Source organism: Lithobates pipiens, unplaced genomic scaffold (genome assembly GCF_037356315.1).
Source record: "Lithobates pipiens isolate NorthernLeopardFrog02 unplaced genomic scaffold, aLitPip1_a1.2 Scaffold_16, whole genome shotgun sequence".
Lineage (NCBI taxonomy): Eukaryota > Metazoa > Chordata > Amphibia > Anura > Ranidae > Lithobates > Lithobates pipiens.
In genome coordinates, this window is record NW_027507748.1 from 208,187,427 (window position 1) to 208,208,270 (window position 20,844).

At 43.3% G+C, this 20,844-nt stretch overlaps 1 protein-coding gene across 1 annotated transcript in view; it reads left to right on the plus strand.

The window, feature by feature from the left end:
• Positions 1–12,265: 12,265 nt before the first annotated feature.
• XKR8 (XK related 8) overlaps positions 12,266–20,844 on the plus strand; it is a 46,857-nt gene continuing 38,278 nt past the window's right edge. The window contains exon 1 of the mRNA XM_077480943.1: positions 12,266–12,941. Coding sequence (XP_077337069.1) covers positions 12,340–12,941 — 602 coding nt within the window. The 5' untranslated portion in view covers positions 12,266–12,339. The remainder of the gene's footprint in view (positions 12,942–20,844) is intronic.

Genomic DNA, 20,844 nt, shown 5'->3' on the forward strand with positions numbered 1-20,844 from the left:
TGGGGGGCTGGGCTTTGTTTTAGTGAACACTGATCTCTGCTCCAATCACATGGAGCAAAGATCAGCGTCACTTGTTGCTAGGCAGAAGGGGGAGATGCTGTTTACACAGCATCTCTACGTTCAGCCGTCCTGTTAGACGATCGCGGGTATGCCCGTGGCGATCGAGTCCGCGGGACCCGCGACCGTACTCACGGGTGTCCCGACCGACGCACTCGCAATGGCAGGGCGGCATTTAAAAATGGACGTACCTGTAAGCCAATATGCCTGCCCATGCCATTCTGCTGACGTACATCGGCGTGCGCCGGTCGGGAACTGGTTAATCCTATAGAAAATTTATGGAGGGAGCTGAAACTTCGAGTTGCCAGGTGGTAGCCAAGAAACCTTAAGGATTTAGAGAAGATCTGTAAAGAAGAGTGGACCAAAATACCTCCTGAGATGTTTGCAAACCTGGTCACCAACTACAAGAATCGTCTCACTTCTGTTCTTGCCAACAAGGGTCTCTCCACCAAGCACTAAGTCATGTTTTGCTTGGGATTTTATAAAATTTTCTGGATTTTTGGTTGATGTTCCGTCTCTTATTTAAAATACACCTATGATACGTATTATAGAAGCTGAATGTCTTTGTAAGTGGGCAAACTTACAAAATCTGCAGGGGATCAAATAATTATTTTCCCCCTGTATGGCCTAATCTTGTTTGTTGCTATTTTCTTTGGGTGAAACTTGTTTGAAAATTACTTTGATAAATAAAGGCAATGTGAACTTCTAAATCTTCAAAAAATGTGTGAATGTTTAGAGAATTTCATTTTTAAATTGTTGATAAATACTCCAGACAGTTTACTCGCACTATCAAAGGTGAATTACAGACAATCTAGTTCCATTGCATAAGCCTTACTTCACTTCTGCTGTATCTCTGAATAATGATCTTTTGCCATGATTTTTTGCACTCCCTCTTCCGGCTTTACTTTCATTTTCATCGCTGTTATATTTTTACTGAAAATTAGCGACCAACCTCTCTCTCCCTTTTTCTATCTATTTATCATCAGTTTTTAACCCAAAGCTCACTCTAAAACTCCAGCTAGTCACCAAGTCAGTAAAATGTGTTAATATAGTATTTTAAATGTTTGAGGCTGAGGGAACACATTTAACCCCTAGATCGCCCCCTAGTGTTAACCCCTTCCCTGCCAGTGTCATTTATACATTGATCAGTGCATCTTTTTATTGGCCGAAACGGATGAATAAATTAGTTTTTTTATATTTTTTCGGGGGGATATTCATTATAGCAGAAAGTAAAAAAATTATGTTTTTTTTCAAAATTGTCACTCTTTTTTTGTTTATAGCGCAAAAAATAAAAACTGCAGAGGTGGTTAAATGCCACCAAAAGATAACTCTATTTGTGGGGAAAAAAAGGACATTTTGTTTTGGTAAAGTGTTTAAAGGATATGTAAACGTTCAGTTTTTTTATTTTGGCTCCGATCCTCCTCTTTTGGGGTAACTCAGTGGCGATCCTGGGTCCTCCTCTTCTCGAGTTCCCCGGAGAAGCGCTCTCCCTCAGGGCACCCCTGCGTCCACACTCCAATGTCCTGCTGCTGCACCCATTGACACAGACAGCAAGACTCCGCTCCTGCCCCCGGCTCCCAGGTCATTGGTTTTGATTGACAGCAGCGAGAGCCAATCGCTGCTCTGCTATTATTCTATCCAGTCAGGACCCGAGACCCGGCTGGAGCGCGTGTGCGCATTCCCGGCACAAGAATGATTGGGTTCCGGTAAGTAAAAGGAGGCTCTGGGGGGCTGGTGCACTACAAGAGGTTTTTCACCTCAATGCATAGAATTCATTGAGGTGAAAGACAGAGAGGGTTTACAACCCCTTTAATGGAACAGCTAGTGATACGGCAGTGACACAACAAGGTGAGGGACATGGCGGCAGCAGGTGAGTAGATGCCCACTAACAGGGACTGCCATGATGGATCTGAAATGACAGGTGCTCTTTAATCGCTTGCTGACCAGCTGCCACAGTTATACTGCGGCAGGTTAGCTCAGCTGCGTGAATTGCCTTATGCCACGTACACATGACCAGACTTTTTGACAGCAAAGGTCCGATGGAACGAGTCCGTCGGACAATTCGAACATGTGTGGGCTCCATCGGACCTTTGCTTGCCAAAAATCCAGCAGACTTTAGAAATAGAACATGTTTTAAATTTTCCCATTTGGTGTGATTGTGTGTGGCCAAGTCCGTTCATTGGGAAAGTCCGTCGGAACTCCGTCGAAAGTCCGTTGGAAATCCCGTCGGACCTAGTCCCTCAAAGTCCGGTCGTGTGTACGCGTCATTAGGTGTACGTTGGGCTCATACACGGCTTTCTGTGGGCCAGCAGGGGAGCCAATCAGCGGGTCTGGCGGACTTGATGTCCACCGGCAGCCCGCGATCGTTTCCTGCGGGGACAGAGCAGGGATCTGTCAAAATAAGCAAGGCAGGTCTCTGTTCTGTCAGGGGATGACAAGGAGATCATGTCTTTCAGGCAGCCCATCCCCCCATACAGTTAGTAAACACACCCCGGGAAAACATTTAGCCCCTTGATCGCCCCTGGCGTGAACCCCTTCCCTGGCAGTAGCATTAGCACAATGTCAGTGCATGTTTTTAGCATTAGCATTGATCACTGTAATAATGTCACTGGTTCCCAAAAAAGTGCCAAAAATATCAGTTAGGGGTCCAATCTGTCCGGCGCAATGTCCCAGTCCCGCTAGAAATCGCAGATCACTGCCGTCACTAGTAAAAGAAAAAAAAAAGAAAATAATAAAAATGCTATAAATCTATCCCCTATTTTGTAGACACTATAACTTTTGTGCAAACCAATCAATATAAGCTTTTTGGTTTTTTACCAAAAATATGTAGCAGAATTGAAATTTTATTTTTTTTATTTTTTATTATTGGGTATGTTTTATAGTGGAAAATATTTTTTTTTTTTCAAAATTGTCGGTCTTTTTTGAATAAATCCGTTTTTTTATATTTTTTTGGGGATATGCATTAAGAATTAAAAAATTGTCACTCTTTTTGTTTATAGTGCAAAAAATAAAAAGCACAGAGGTGATCAAATGGCACCAAAAGAAAGCTTTATTGGGGGGGGGGGGGGGGGGACGACATTGATTTTATTTGGGTACAGCATTGCACAATTGCACAACTGTCAGCTAAAGTGCTATTTTGCTGTTCTAGTCATTAAGAGGGTAAATCCTTCCGGGGCTGAAGTGGTTAATTTTAAGGACTTATTCTTGCTGTTAGTTAGAATCTTTAATATTTTTTTTCAAACAAAATTAAGAAGCTGTCAGGTTAATAAAACAGTGATATCAGAACTGATCCAATCATACAGTTTGTAGTGAACATAGATTTGCAAAACAATGGGATAAAGGAATATTTCTGAACTTTGTTTTATTTTATGGTTAATGTGAAATTGTGTGAATGCATCAATGGAGTGCATGTTATCTCAGCTTGGATTCATTGAATGAGTTTACAAATTTTTTTAAATATTGCAAGATATACAGCCTCATACTACATAACTAAGCTCCATTTCATGCTGAATAAATGTATTTATTAATGTATCTTAAATAGAAAACTACCTTTAGAGCCGAGCAGGGCTGAGGAGGGAGGAGGAGAGTAAAACTGTGGGGAGTGAGAGCGGAGGACATCGATGGGGGCCCAGAGGGTGAAGCTGTGGCATGCAGAGGAGGAACAGAGACTGATGTGTTCTATCAACTATCATATTACTTCTCCACATCATCAGTGCTGTGTCCTCCTCCTGTGCCCATTTCACTATGTGCTGTGTGTTTATAGTTCAAATATTGATATTTGCACTATTTAGCACTAAAAATCGTTTTTTTTAGGTACTTTTTTGCAGTGCCAGTAAAGAATGTGGATCTGCCAATAAATTTCATGATTTTTTTGCCAGTAATAAATTGATGCCATTTGTAAATTTTGTCGTTCTGCCAGTAAATTTCACTTCGGCGGTGGGGGGGGTTGGGTATGCCTCTCTGCCCCCATCCCAGGGGCCCCTCTCTGCCCCCATCCCAGGGATCCCTCTCTGCTTCCATCCTAGGGGTTGAGGGGTGTACACATGTTGCAGCCTCAGCAGAAATTATACACCCTGTCACGCTTGGCATGGCGCTTGCTCTGCAAAAGTTGTGCAACCTTATGCAGTACAGCGACCAAGTGGCTAAAGCAGGCTATAAGGAGGAGTTGTATTGCCTCATCACATAACCTGCTTTAACCCCTTGGATCCCACACTAGCATGCTGCTACTGCGTGCATTACACATTGTTGCTGGGTGTTTGCAGAGTGGCCCTATTCACTTGATTGTGTCACGATCACCCACCAAAAGCAACAGGGGGTATAATTCCTGCCGCAGCATGTGTACATCCTCAGCTGCTGCCTCTGTAGCTAAAGGGGGTAGAGACCAATGTATGTAATGTGCACAGTGTGGCTGGGACACAGGAGCGGCCCCATGATCTCCTATTGCCCGGGGGCCCCATGAGTTGTCAGTCCGCCCCTGAGTGTAGCTGAAATTAGAATGGAACGGAGCTCTGGAATCTGGGGCTGACATTCTGTAGCTCCTCTTTTCAGTGCTTCTTCACTTGACTGACATTCTTTTAAAATAACTTTTACTAACTAGGTCAATATGCCTTTATTTTTTAGTAAATAAATGGCTGAAGAGTGGAAAAAAGTATGTGTGCATGTCATGTGATGAAATTTCATGTGAATATGTTCCATCTGAACTCATGATCATCCTACCATTTTCATGTATGCAGTGCTTAAATATAGGAAAATGTGACCAACATTATCCATTTGACCTCCGGAAGGTTTTATTATCTTCATGGCTAGACCATTTGTTTTCTATCCAGCACTGCGCTACTTTAACTATACAACACTGTACTCAAATTACATTTATATAATTTTTTTTAACCCAAGTAGAGCTTTCTTTTGGTGATATTTCACCACTATTGTGATTTTTTATTTTCTACTATATAAAAGGAAAAAAGACTCCAAATTTTGAAAAAACAATATATTATTTTTTCTGTTTATAAAAAATACCCAATAAAATCAAAATGTATCCTGCCACGTCTTTAGTAAAAACCTTTTGAAAGATTATTGGGGACACTAGTATAGTTCTGACCATAAAAAGGTTATGGCGCTAAACCCTATCAGTGATGTGATGAGTTAACCTATCATCAAAACCTGGTATTTATTTTTTATATGGAAAGAAAAAACTGTTGGTGGTAACGTGCATAGATTTCCTAAAATAATTTTATCCTAAAGAAATGTGTGTGATCAATGTGGAGTCAACATTCGTGTTCCATCATAATTAAAACCAAAGTAGGTATTGAATTATCTTATACGTATCAACCTACTATGGGTGGGTACTAAAAACATGTAAACATTCATTTAGGTATGCAAAATGGTGGAAATATTGTTAATATTCAACAATGTGCTAGTTCAAAACAGACTGTGCAAACATGTGCAAAAAAATGTGCAAAAAAAGCAACTAAGGATCAGAACAACAGAAATAATTCAACCAAAAAATCGCATGAAGACGCAAACTATGTGCAAAAAACAACAACTAAGGATCAAAACAACCAGGGGTCTGAAATATTTTCAACCAATAATCGCATGAAGACGCATCTATGTCCAATGTAAGTCCAAAGTTAAATATTTGGCTTAATAATACTGCCTCTTCAGATTATTGTTGTATTTGATGCATAAAGTCAATAGGGAATATTTGATTCACTCGTGCAAATAGTGCGGGTTTTCAATTAGAGAACTTCATCCCCGGTGCGCCACTCAGTGCTATAGTATGTGAATGCTCTCACCAGAGTTAATGCCCCTGTGGGGCTGGATGGACCTTCACAATGTAAGCCACTGTGTCGCTCTCTGGTTGCTGCTGGTGCGCTGGGTGAAGCTTCGTTATTCCGTCCGTATGGTATCCAACGTTAATTATATATGAGGAAAGACATATCCATAGTGTAATACATTCTTAACCAAATCGTTCGTTTATTGGTATAAAAAACTACTCACATTTAATATTAAAAGCATATGCGTATGGAAAAACTCAGCCGTTCGTCTCAAACGAGTGCACACAACGTGGCCACGCCCTACGCGTTTCGTCACTACGACGTCCTCTGGAGCGCTCCAGAGGACGTCGTAGTGACGAAACGCGTAGGGCGTGGCCACGTTGTGTGCACTCGTTTGAGACGAACGGCTGAGTTTTTCCATACGCATATGCTTTTAATATTAAATGTGAGTAGTTTTTTATACCAATAAACGAACGATTTGGTTAAGAATGTATTACACTATGGATATGTCTTTCCTCATATATAATTAACGTTGGATACCATACGGACGGAATAACGAAGCTTCACCCAGCGCACCAGCAGCAACCAGAGAGCGACACAGTGGCTTACATTGTGAAGGTCCATCCAGCCCCACAGGGGCATTAACTCTGGTGAGAGCATTCACATACTATAGCACTGAGTGGCGCACCGGGGATGAAGTTCTCTAATTGAAAACCCGCACTATTTGCACGAGTGAATCAAATATTCCCTATTGACTTTATGCATCAAATACAACAATAATCTGAAGAGGCAGTATTATTAAGCCAAATATTTAACTTTGGACTTACATTGGACATAGATGCGTCTTCATGCGATTATTGGTTGAAAATATTTCAGACCCCTGGTTGTTTTGATCCTTAGTTGTTGTTTTTTGCACATAGTTTGCGTCTTCATGCGATTTTTTGGTTGAATTATTTCTGTTGTTCTGATCCTTAGTTGCTTTTTTTGCACATTTTTTTGCACATGTTTGCACAGTCTGTTTTGAACTAGCACATTGTTGAATATTAACAATATTTCCACCATTTTGCATACCTAAATGAATGTTTACATGTTTTTAGTACCCACCCATAGTAGGTTGATACGTATAAGATAATTCAATACCTACTTTGGTTTTAATTATGATGGAACACGAATGTTGACTCCACATTGATCACACACATTTCTTTAGGATAAAATTATTTTAGGAAATCTATGCACGTTACCACCAACAGTTTTTTCTTTCCATATAAAAAATAAATACCAGGTTTTGATGATAGGTTAACTCATCACATCACTGATAGGGTTTAGCGCCATAACCTTTTTATTTTACACTTTTCATTTCCCTCTCCTCCCTATTAAGGAAGTGAGGGCTTCAGGCACAGGCAGCTCTAACCCAGTATATTTTCTTTTCTCTCCACTTTTTTATTAATTTTATTTCACATATTTCTATCGCATTGGAGATCTGATTTTTCCATAGCGCGACTTTAGTTATTCATAGTTCTGACCATGACCACGATACTGATCCAGACAGACACTATACTAGTAATGGCAGTGATCAGCGACTTACAGTGTGACTGTGACAGTGTGGCGGCCAATGGCTCCTGCTGCTGCCAAAGCCAATCAGGAGTGTGAGTCCCCAGAGAGGCAAGGCTCTCACAGACATCAGTGGATCGAGAGGGGTCTCAGGTAAGTATTAGGGAGGGCTGCTGCACACAGGGTTCTTACCTTCAGAGTGAAAATTTTGAAAAAAAAACACAATATTTTGTACTTTTTGCTATAATAAATATCCCCAATTAAAAAAAAAATTTTAGGCCGATATGTATTCTTCTACATATTCTACATTTTGGTAATAAAAATCGCAATAAGCATATATTGATTGGTTTGCACAAAAGTTATAGCGTCTACAAAATAGGGGATAGATTTATGGCATTTTTATTATTATTATTTTTTTAACTAGTAATGGCGGCGATGTGCGATTTTTATCATGACTGCGACTTTATGGCGGACACATCGGACACTTTTGACACATTTTTGGAACAATTGACAATTATACAGCGATCAGTGCTATAAAAATACACCGATTACTGTATAAATGTCACTGGCAGGGAAGGGGTTAACACTAGGGGGCGATCAAGGGGGTTAACTGTGTTCCCGATTGTGTGTTCTAACTGTGGGGGGAGGGGACTGACTATAGGAGATGACAGATCGTGATTCCTAGCTATTAGCAACTCACAATCTGCATCTCCTCTCAGAACAGAACAGGGATTTGTGTGTTTACACACACACACCCACACACACACCCCCCTGTTCTGCCTCTTGTGCTTGCGATGGGTGTGTTTGTTTGTTTTTTAATCATACTTACCTAGGTGGATGCAGCATTGATGCAATACTGCATCTGTCCCCCGCCATCTCTAAGACCCTTTTCACACTGGAGCGGTGTGCTAGCAGGATGGTAAAAAAAGTCTTGCTAGCAGCATCTGTGGAGCGGTGGAGGAGCGGTGTATACACCGCTCCTGCCCATTTAATTCAATGGGGCAGCGCGGCTATACTGCCGGCAAAGTGATGCTGCAGCATCGCTTTGCAGTGGTTTTAACCCTTTCTCTGCCGCTAGCGGGGGGGGGGGGTAAAACCACCCCGCTAGTGGCTGAATACTGCTGCTAAAACTACGGTAAAGCGGTGCTAAAAATAGTGCCGTCTTACCGCCGATGCCACTCCAGCCCCAGGGTGAAAGGGGCCTATGGGTTAGAACTGAGCAATCAATCAGCCATGAATGTTTAAACATTTCAATTTAGTTTTAGTCATAGTCTTTGGACTACAATGGCAATTTTATTTTAAGTCGCATTTATTCATCTGAATTGTTTTAGTTGTATTTAGTCGACTAAAATTAATTGGGTTTAGTTAAATTGTAATGCATTATTTAATAATTTCTCTAGAATTTTCAAACTTATAAGGAGTAAAAAAAAAAAATTGAATGTTATTGTTTATGGTATTAAAGAGGAAGTAAACCTGATGGGTTTTACTTCCTCTTTATTTCCCTGCAAAGTAAAAGCATAATGGGCTAGTATGCATCGCATAGTAGCTCATTATGTGCTACTTACCTGTAAAGTCCCCGCTGGTGGAAGCATCCATCTCCGCCCGTCGCCCTTCTGGGGCTACAGACTATGGCTTTGTGACTGGCCGAAACCATGTGACGTCAGTCCCGCGCATGCCATGGATGACATCATCAGTGCAGTGTACATGAAATATCTCCTAATTGGTGCACGTTTAGGAGATATTTTCAGCACATATAGTAAGCCTTATTATAGGCTTACCTATTTGTAAAAATAGGTCTGGGGGGTTTACAACCACTTTAAGTATACCTCCCAACTTTCTAAAATGGAATGAAGGATGCCCATTAGCAAAAGTATGCAGGCATAGGACACACCCCCTGTCACAGCTTCTTAAAGGAGAATTGCACAAAATAAAACGTTTAGTTAAACCTGAACTGTTTTTTTTTTTTTTACCACTACTATTCCTTTATATTAGCTGTTGGAATTTACAAATGCAGCAATTTAGAAATCAGATGAAAGGTTTAGCACTGGGAAACACCTTTTGATAGATAAATAGTGCATTTTATATACAACTATATAGATCAGACCAAAATGAAGGAAAATGAGGAGGAAAGAGGGACAGAGGAACATCTCGATCCAAATCAGGGACAGTCCCTCCAAATCAGGGACAGTTGGGAGATATGCGTTAAGGTTTGAACAAACTACATGCTCTACGGTCTGAGGAGGCCTGTAATACTGCACAGTGCTCTGGACAGTGGTCTGAAGAGGCTTGTAATGCACAGTGCTCTAGATGGTGGTCTGAGGAGGCCTGTAATACAGTGCTCTGGACGGTCTGAGGAGGCCTACTGTATAATGCTGCACAGTGCTCTGGACAGTGGTCTGAGGAGGCTTGTAATGCACAGTGCTCTGGATGGTGGTCTAAGGAGGTCTGTAATGCATTGCACAGTGCTCTGGACGGTCTGAGGAGGCCTATAATGCTGCACAGTGATAACCACGCCACACCACTAAGCACACTATGGTCACTACCTTGCTTGCTGAGAGGGGAAACACAGGCTTTACAGGTGAAGCTCCAAGGAAGTTCACTGTAAAAATGCCGAAAATTATGCCAAAAATGTTGTTGTCTATGAAATTGACACTAGCAGTGTGGGTCTTTTTTCAATATGTCATATTGACACCCCGGGCTTGGTGTGCCTCTGCACACCGTGCTTGTCCCAGATTCATTTACCTGTTTACAACAGGTACAAGAATTTGTCTCTTGCCTCATTTGTTGAGCACAGTCACGCTGGAATTCTAAAGTGTGTTTTATGCCTAGTACACATGATGAGAAAAGCGGACGAAAAAAACCCAAAAACTTTAGAAGCGATAGTATGATAATCTAAACGTTGGCTTTCGAGAGCCAATCACGACAGCTAATGCAAAATTATCCAAAGGGACAAACATTAAAAATGTTCTCATACGATGCCAGAACGTACAATTTAAGTCATTGTAAAAGGTTTGTTTTAAAAAACAAACGTGTTATACTTACCTCCTCTGTGCAAGGGTTTTGCACAGAGTGGAATACATTAAGGTGAAAAACCTTGAGACTGTACAAACCCTTTAATCAGTACCAGAAAAAAACGGAAGACGCATGCTCTGGAATGAAAGAATACATCACAATACAACACATTACATCACTTCTGAAGTTGTATTTTGTTGTAGAAGCATTTTCGTTAACTTTAGTAAACTCTTCCTTTTCGATATGAGACTAATGTGCTAGAAAAAAAAAAAAAAAAGACGATCATTTGAAATTCTCATCGTGTTTCCGAGACGTTAGACATTCTTGCATTCACATGCACTTAAATTCTGGAATCTCATGCCCCAGGGCTAAATGTAGAGAGTAAGTCATCAAAACTTGAACAGTGTATATCCTTGAACGGCTGTGTGTGACCACCAATCAGCTTCTATCTGCAGCTTGTTTAGTTAAACTAAATGAAAGAAATAAGCTGATTGGTGGCCATACTCAGCTGCTCGAGCTTTAATCAATTCTCCACAGAGTGTGAACGAGGCCCTAGTGTGCATGAGGGAACCCTGTGTTTACCTAAAACACAGGAGAGGGTTTTTTTTTCTGTAGTTCTACTTCAACAGATGTTCTTTTTCCTTCTGAGCTCATGAAATCTGTATAGGCTCAACAAAAGAGTCTGCATTAGGATCACTTTTCTCCATCATTGGAGCACGGAGGAAAACCAGAAGGTGAAGTTAATGTTAACCGGTTCCTGACCGGCGCACGCCAATGTACGTCGGCAGAATGGCACGGACAGGCAAATCCCTTTAAATTTACCGTCGCGCCATCGCGTGCGCACCGGCTGGGACCTCTGTGAGTCCAGTCGCAGTTCCCACGGACTCGATCGCCGGGGGGGATAACTGCAATCGTCTCACGGGGAGAAGCCAATGTAAACAAGCATCTCCCATTTCTCTATTTTTTATATATTTTTGGGGGATTTTTATTATAGCAAAATGAAAAAATAATGCATTTTTTTTCAAAATTGTCACTTTTTTTGTTTATAGCACAAAAAAACAACAACGCAGGGGTGATCAAATACCACCAAAAGAAAGCTCTATTTGTGGGGAAAAAAGGACGTCAATTTTGCTTAGCAGCAACATCGCACGGCTGCGCAATTGTCAGTTAAAGCAACGCAGTGCCGAATTGCAAAAAGTGCTCTGGTCAGGAAGGGGTAAAATCTTCTTTTACCAAAAATATGTAGAAGAAGAATACGTATCGGCCTAAACTGAGGGAAATTTTTTTTTTATATATTTTGGGGGATATTTATTATAGCAAAGTGTAAAAAATAATGTGTTTTTTTCAAAATTGTCACTTTTTTTTGTTTATAGCACAAAAAAAACAGGGTTGATCAAATACCACCAAAAAGCTCTATTTGTGGGGGGAAAAAGAAAGTAAATTTTGCTTAGGAGCAACGTCGCACGGCTGCGCAATTGTCACTTAAAGTGACGCAGTGCCGAATCGCAAAAAGTAGCTCTGGTCAGGAAGGGTTAAAATCTTCTGGGGCTGAGGAGTTAAATGGAGGGTTTTGTGCATCTGAGTTCCAGGGAAAGATGAGGTCCCCAGTCCAGTGCTGAGGTCTACATGTGAATGCCCAGCCCAGCCCCTGTTATTATGACACAAAGTAGCAGTCATCTCTCATGTGCTCCTTAGTAAGAGGGTAGGCAACCTGGGGCCCGCCAGGCGCCAGCTGTTGCAGAACTACAAGTCCCATCATGCCTCTGGGAGTAATTGTAACTTCCAGCCTTGCATAGCCTCATGGGAAATGTAGTTCCACAACAGCTGGAATAGCCCCAAGGTTGCCCAAGAAGTTTCAGTGACAGAAGATGACAGGCCTCCAATCCCCGCCCCGACCCTGTCCAGCCTCACAGCCGCGCCCCCTCCGGGCAGCTCGGAGTGCGGGATGCCGAGCTGCCTGCCGCCCCGCTATCGCTTCTGGGACCTGGTTTTCGCGCTCTATGGGACGGTGGCCTTCCTGGGGGACCTCGGCTTCGATGTGTGGAACGCAGTGAAGTACTATGAGTCCGGGGAATTCGTGTTTGCTGGCCTGCACATCGGCCTGTACGTTCTCTCCTCCCTTGTGCTGCAGCTCCTCAGCTGGGGCTGGTTCCAGGCTGACTGGAAGGACTTGGCGGCTGAGGCGAACGGTGAAGGGAAGGCGGCCGACGAAGCGAAGCCAACCAGCGAGGGGAAGGCAGCCAATGGGCATCCAGGAGTGAATGGGATGAGCAGTGCTGAGGGGACAGAGGGCAGCGCATGCTCTGTGGATGCGGCTGTGTGTATGGATGAACAGCCAACAGATGACATAACCTATCACCCTGAGCCCTCGCTAGAAGATAATGGGGACACCCAGCCACCAATGGGGACACCCAGCACCTCAAAGACACCAATGCCTGAGGATGCTGTAAAGCCCACCTTTCTTAATCATTTTTATACCTCCAGCATCTGGCTGCAGCCCTGCTGTCGCTCTATACTTCACATACTCCAGTTAGGGTACCCGTTTAGGTAAGTTTTACCGTCTATGGGTCTGATTTGTTAAAGTAGTACAAAAAATTTTTGTATACCACTTATGTCGGCAACTAAATCTATAGACAAAAAAGAATTATATAAAAATATTTTTATTGATCTCATCAGATAAAAGTGGCCAATAGCAATGGCCTCATCTTAAAGCGGTTGTATACTCACAAAAAAAGAAACGCGTAAGGAAAAGGCATAATGAGCTAGTATGCAGCGCATACTAGCTCATTATAAAATACGTACCTTCGATCGAGGCGTCAGCATCAGATCCCGGTCACCGCACGCGCGCTGGAGTCTTCTTTCTGGCAAGGACATCCGCCAGGACCTTCAGAGTGCATGCGCCACTGTCGTCAGCAGCTTCATGCAAGGTGAATATCTCCTAAACCAGTGATGGTGAACCTTGGCGCTCCAGATGTTTTGGAACTACGTTTCCCATGATGCTCATGCACTCTGCAGTATAGTGGAGCATCATGGGACATGTAGTTCCAAAACATCTGGGGTGCCAAGGTTCACCATCACTGTCCTAAACCATACAGGTTTAGGAGATATTCATTTTACCTACAGGTAAGCCTCATTATAGGAACTATTTTTAATTTTTAAATACAGGTAAGCCTCATTATCCACTTAAAGAGGAAGTAAACCCTGATGAGTTTACTTCCTCTTTCATTCCCTGCAAAGGCAAAGCATAATGAACTACTATGCATCGCATAGTAGTCCATTATGTGTCACTTACCTTGACACAGGAGCCAGCGAAGTCACCGCTGTCCCCTGTAGTCCGGCGCATCCATCTTCTTCGTGGGGTCTCGCAGCTCCGCCGCTGTCATTTGGCGAAGCCGCGATGACGTCACTCTCGTGCATGCACACGGGAGCTGACACGGGTGGCAGCTCCGTCATTGAAAATGCCGCACTCAGTGCGCCTGCGCGCCGCTGTCTACGGCGCATGCGCCGTAGACAGCGGTGCCTGTCTTCGGGCAACTATCTCCTAAACCTATACGGTTTAGGAGATATTTCTTGGACCTACAGGTAAGCCTTAATCTAGGCTTACCTGTAGGTCAAAGTGTGTTGTAAGGGTTTACAACCACTTTAAGCCCCGGACCAATTTGCAGCCAAAGGACCAAGCCCCTTTTTGTGATTCGGCACTGAGTTGCTTTAACTGACAATGGCGCGGAACGTGCGATGTGGCTCCCATACAAAATTTGCGTCCTTTTTTTCCCCACAAATAGAGCTTTCTTTTGGTGGTATTTGATCACCCCTGCAGGTTTTATTTTTTGCGCAAAAAAAAAAAATAGAGCGACAATTTTGAAAAAAATTCAATATTTTTTACTTTTTGCTATAATAAATATCCCTAAAAAATATATAAAAAACATTTTTTTTCCTCGGTTTAGGCCGATACGTATTCTTCTACATATTTTTGGTAAAAAAAAATCGGAATTAGCATGCAAAAGTTATAGCGTTTACAAAATATTAGCATTTTCATTAATATTTTTTTTTAATAGTAATGGCAGCGACCAGCGATTTTTATTGTGACATTATGGTGGACACATTCAGACTTTTTTGACACATTTTTGGGACCATTGTCATTTATACAGCAATCAGTGCTATTTAAATGCACTGAATCCTGTGTAAATGACACTGGCAGTGAAGGAGTTAACTACTAGGGGGCAGTGTAGGTGTTATGTGTTTTTTTTTTTTTATTGTAGGGGGGCGTGGCCTGGCATGTGAAAAGGGAACAGACGATCGGTGACAGCTACAGTAGGAAGCACGGGGAGAGGTTTGTTTACACAGACCTCTCCTCATTATTCAGCTCTGTGACCCGATGGCGGGACACCAGCCGCGATCGGGTCCACTGGTCCCCCGGCCACGGTCACGGAGCTCAGGACCGGGTCGGGAAAGCGAGGCGTCGTGCTCCCGACCCACGGCTGGGCACTTAAAAAGCAACGTACAGGTACGTGCTTGTGCCCAGCTGTGCCATTCTGCCAACGTACATCGGCGTGAGGCAGTTCTTAACTGGTTATAGGAACTCTTTTTTTTATAATTTTTTACCTACAGGTAAGCCTCATTATAGGAACTATTTTTTATTTTTACCTACAGGTAAGCCTCATTATAGGCTTGCCTGTAGGTAAAAATGTAAACAAAGGGTATACATCCACCTTAAAAAAAAAAAAAAAAAAACTGTGTTACAATGCACATATTCAAAAAAAGAAGCAGGGAGGTCAACAATGTCAAACTTGAAAGCAAGTACAGTGGTACAAACAGTTGTACTTTGTAGACTGGGGGGGGGGGGGGGGTGTTGAACATGCATCACATATTGTTCTTCATCAGGAGTGTACCACTCATCATGAACAAATACACGTTCTCCTACGATCTCTCAAAGAATCCACTAAGGCCCCTTTCACATGGGCGCCTCTGTTGTGCGGTATCCACAAAGGTGCTGTTCCTGAGGAGAGACCTAGTCACACAAGTGTGAGGAAGCGCTCTTAACCTATTCTTTGTTGATTGGACATGTGTCCCCATTTTGGCTTTGTTGTAGTTGAGTGCATACACGTATACCTCTCCTTCTTCCACCCATTGGGCCTTAGTGAATTTGTCGCAGATCGCAGGTGAGCTTATATTTGTTCATAAGTGGTACTACCAGATGAAAAACAATATGTGATGCATGTTCGATACGTATCGGACTCCTCCAGTTGAAGCGGTAGTGATGTCATCCCCAATATGCAAAGTGCAATTGGTTGTTCTGCTTATTTTCAAGTTTGACATTGTTGATCTCTTTGCTTCTTTTTTGAGAATGTGTATTGTAATGCTGGCCATACACTATATGAAAAATCATTCCAACCCATTTTAGCAAAACAAGCTTTCGGCCACAAGAGCAAACGATAGTGCCATCATGTAATGACTGATGAATCGCTCAATGGACATAAATGAATCGGTTTTTGTTAGTTTTTTCACATATACCTACTGCAAACAGTTTGTACCAGAAACATATTTACCTTACAATTTTATCGTTTGGCAGAAAATGTATAAACTTGTCCTTCGTTTTTTCAGCTTTAACCACTTACCAAGCGGCCCATAGCCGAATGACGGCTACAGGGCAGTTGGATAACAGTGACATCCTCCCAGAATCGCGCTCTCGCACGCCCCCTGGGGCACGCACCTGAGAACATCCGTGACTGCCGGGTCCATAGGACGTGGAGCATCGCGAATCACGGTAAACGGCCGCTAAACGCGCCCATTTACCACGTGATCGCTCCGTCAAATGACGGAGCGATCACTTGTAAACAAACCAGCGTCATGTCATGATGCTGGTTCCTCTCTCCCCTCTGTGTACTGATCTGTACAGTGGAGGGGAGAGATCGGATGGCATCAGCACTGTGGGCTGGATCTGTAGTGCCTACAGCACTGCTCTGTGACAATTGCAGTCACATCCATGGATCCATCCATCCATGCTCAGCCATCCCTCCATACTCTGCCATACCCTGCCAATACGCTGCAATACCCTGCCGTACGCTGCCATACCCAGCCGTACGCTGCAGTACCCTGCGGTACGCTGCAATACTCTGCCAATATTTTGCCATACCCTGCAATACCCAGCCGTACTCTGCAATACCCAGCCATACCCTGCAATACCCAGCCATATCCTGCAATCAATACCCAGCCATACCCAGCCATACTCTGCCATGCCCAGCCATACTCTGCCATGCCCAGCCATACTCTGCCATGCCCAGCCATACGCTTTAATACTCTGCAATACTCGGTGATACCCAGCCATACCCTGCCATATCCAGCCATACCCTGCCATATCCAGCCATACCCTGCCATATCCAGCCATACCCTGCCATATCCAGCCATACCCTGCCATATCCATCCATACTCTGCCATATCCAGCCATACTCTGCATTGCCCAGCCAAACTCTGCAATATTCTAATAGATAAGAATCTGTTTTGGGATGTAATTTTTGGTATGTAGATGCTATGTGTTAGAAATATTGTATAAACGGACAACTTTGTGTTAAAAAAAAATGCATTTTAACCACTTCCATATGATGTCCTTGACTGTGCAGGGATATGGGAAGCATCATTCAGATATCAGCTTTTTCCGCCGGCGATTCCCTACACCATAAGAATGATCATAGCGACTGTCCCACTGCTTGATTGTTCTTACGGGAGGCAGGGGGGCAATCCCCCCCCTCTCGCCGCGCTGCTTCTACCGACTCGCCAAGACGATCGATGGAAGCCAGGATCGTTTTTTTTTATTTTTTTATTTATTTTTGGATTTCAGGCTTCCCAGCCTAGAGGTGAGATGTGGGGTCTTATTGACTTGACCTGTCATGCAATATTCCTATTACAAGGAATGTTTACATTCCCTGTAATAGGAATAAAAGTGATCAAAAAATGTATTTCCACCAGGAAACTGAAACTGACAACTGTTTCATGTGTGTCTTAAAAAATGCTGGTATGTTATTTTTGCTCAACAGTCTGCAGACCTGTCCACGTTACAATGCTTTATTATCTCCCTTGTCTTACCCAAAATTATGGCCCTTCTAACTTTAGTACCCTCTTGCTAGCCTGTTTCTGAAGTTAGAATTTTGCCCTGTTAACCTGCCAAGCTTTATTGCCTCCTGAGTGATAATTTAAATCCACCCACACCCCACCCCTATTAGTATAAAGATAAGCTTCTTTGTGGGGGAAGCTATTGCAGGGGGCACATTTGCAACTGCGTAACTTTCTCAAAGTGGGGGCATTTCTATAAGTGGAAGCACTTCTGACTCTGCACTTCAGCGAATGCACAAAGTAAAGAGACACAAGAAAATACTTTGAAAAACACCACACAGACATCAGGTAACCTTGTTTACCCCTTTAGCTCTTTCTCCTTGTAACATGCATTCTCTACCACTCCTTTTGACAGCTCTGTCCTCTATCCTAAAATTATCTCTCCTTCACCCCTCTTCTCCCCCCCACAGCATATATATATATATATATATATATATCACCCTCACTTCTGTCCTCTCCTTATTACTGCACCCACCAACTCCTGATAATTCTAAATCCACACGCTAAAAATCTCAAAGACCCTGGGGCATGTCCCTTCATATAAATCCCACTCCCATATTACCTCCCTCACCCTCCTGCTTCTCCTAACCTCTGGAGATATATCCCCAAACCCTGGGCCTCCATAATCAAACTGTACCCCATGCACCCATCACCCTGCACCCTCTGACAGCAGCCGCAATCAACACAATTTAGTTCCCATTTCTATTCTTCCCAAGACCAGACTCCCTTTCTCTTGTGCCCTTTGGAACTCCCACTCTGTCTGCAACAAACTCACCTCTCTCCATGACATCTTTATCGCTAACTCGTTTAACCTACTCGCCATCACCGAAACCTGGCTCCACGAATCAGACACTGCGTCTTCTGCTGCCCTCTCCCATGGTGGTCTTCTCTGGACTCACTCCCCCCACATCCAATGGACGTAAGGAAGGAGGTGTCGGAATCCTTCTAGCCCCACATAGCACCTTTCAGGTACTTCAGCCACCTCCCTCTCTTTCATTCTACTTTTTTGAAGCACACTGCATTCGTCTTTTCACTCCAATTTCTCTAAGGATAGCTGCAGGCCCCCTGGACCAGGATCAACATTTCTTGATGACTTCTCTGCCTGGCTACCCTACTTTCTTTCTTCTGAAATCCCCACAATCATTCTCGGGGACTTCAACATCCCTATTAATACTAACACTCCTGCCCCTTCCAAACTTCTCAGCCTAACCTCCTCTTTGACCTGAAGCAGTGGATACATGCTCCTACTTACTCCGAAGGCAATATCCTTGACCTTGTTTTCTCTCACCTTTGCACTCCATGCAACCTCTCTAACTATCCATTTTTTTTCTCTGATCACCACCTTATTAGTTTCACTCTCTCCCTCTCCTTCACCTCCTCTCCCTCCAACCACCTAAAAGTTACCCGCAGAAACCTACGTCATCTCAACCCTTCTCTACTCTGCTATCGACAACCCCTACGACAAAATCTTACCCCTATCCTGCACCATCCTAGCCACTTCTGTCTACATCGCTTCACTTCTAGCCTCACTGGACTCACTGGCCCCCCTCACTACACACAGCATCAATCCCCGACCCCTTCAACCTTGGCAAACAGATGTTACTAGAAGTCTGAAAAAACATAGTCGTGCTCATGAGCGCCTGTGGTTTAAGACCAAGTCTCAGAGAGATTTCAATCAATATAAATCTGCCCTCCAAAAATACAATCCCTGCCTCCTCTCTGCCAAGCAGACCTATTTTATCACTCTCATTAGCAACTTATCATCCCGTCCCCGTCAACTCTTCTCTACCTTCAACTCTCTACTTCATCCTCCACCGCCTCCACCCGCCAACTCACTCACTGCCCAGGAGATTGCCAATCACTTCAAACAGAAGATTGATACAATTCGCGCGGAGATCTCTACTGTTCTGATACCCTCCATGCTTTACATTTCATGAGCACAGGCACGATCATTACTTCCCTTTTTCAACCCCACCACTATAGACAAAGTTGCTAAACTACTTGGTAATGTCCACCTTACCACCTGCCCTCTGGATCCTGTTCCCTCACAAATGCTACGTTCACCCTCTGGCTCTATGCTACACTCTCTAACCCACATCTACAATCTCTCCCTCTCTGCTGACGTCTTCCCCAACTCTTCCCCAATTTGGCACCATTCCATGAGTGTGCGCAATTTTAAAGCGTGACATTTTGGGTATCTATTTACTCTGTGTAACATCATCTTTCACATTATACAAAAAAATTGGGCTACCTTTACTGTTTCGTTTTTTTTAAATCCATGAAAGTGTCCCTTTTCCCAAAAAGTTGCATTTAAAACACTGCTGCACAAATACCGTGTGACATAAAATATTGCAACAATCGCCATTTTATTCTCTAGATTTTCTACTAATAAAATATATATAATGTTTAGGGGCTTTAAGTAATTTTCTAGCAAAAAAGATGGATTTTAACTTGTAAACACCAAATGTCAGGAATGGGCTTAGTCATGAAAGGGTTAAGTCTAGGTTCACACTAGATGCTGTGCGAATTCGACATTGCATTCCGTTCATGCAAACCTTTGCAAAGTGTATGTTAAGTTAACAACACCCCACAATCGGTTTGCAAAATGCAGCACTATTTGCAGAATCCGATCGCAGAGTTGTGAACACCCATGCAATCCGATTCTGGGGCGGACAAATAAAGGGTCCTTCACCAGTTTGAGCCATACAAATCTATGGGCTCAAATTACACCCCAGAGACACCCCGCATGTAACTCGCACAGTAATGTGCTGCTATTCCTGTCCGAATTACATGCGGTGCCTGAGCTGCAGTAGTGTAAATCCAGGCTCAGTGTCCCTGAATTCATTTGTTAAAAAAATGCAAGCAGGCAGGCTATTTTCCAGAGAAGAGACATGCAATAAAATACACCTACCTGCCTGCTCGCAGTCTTCTGCAGATTGTAAACTGAGTTGCGTATGCACAGCTCAGCTTACATCACTGGCATGGTCCCTGTGTGCCGGGATGACTGACTCCTGCACATGTGTAGGAGTTAGGCCGCATACACACGGGCAGATTGTATGGCCTACTTAGTCTGTCATACAATCCGACGGACAGTCCGTCATACTTTCGAATGAACGGACTTGACCACACACGGATGCACAAACAGTCTGTCGAAAGCTTGCGCGATGACGTGTACAGCACGTACAATGGGACTAGAAATAGGAAGTCCAATACACAGCAATGCAACCTTCCGCCGTGTAAATCCTTTCTGAGCATGCACCATTCTTAGTCCGTCGAACTAGCCTACTCACGAGCGGATTGTCCGCTGAAACCAAAGTATGACGGACAGAATTACGGAAATTCC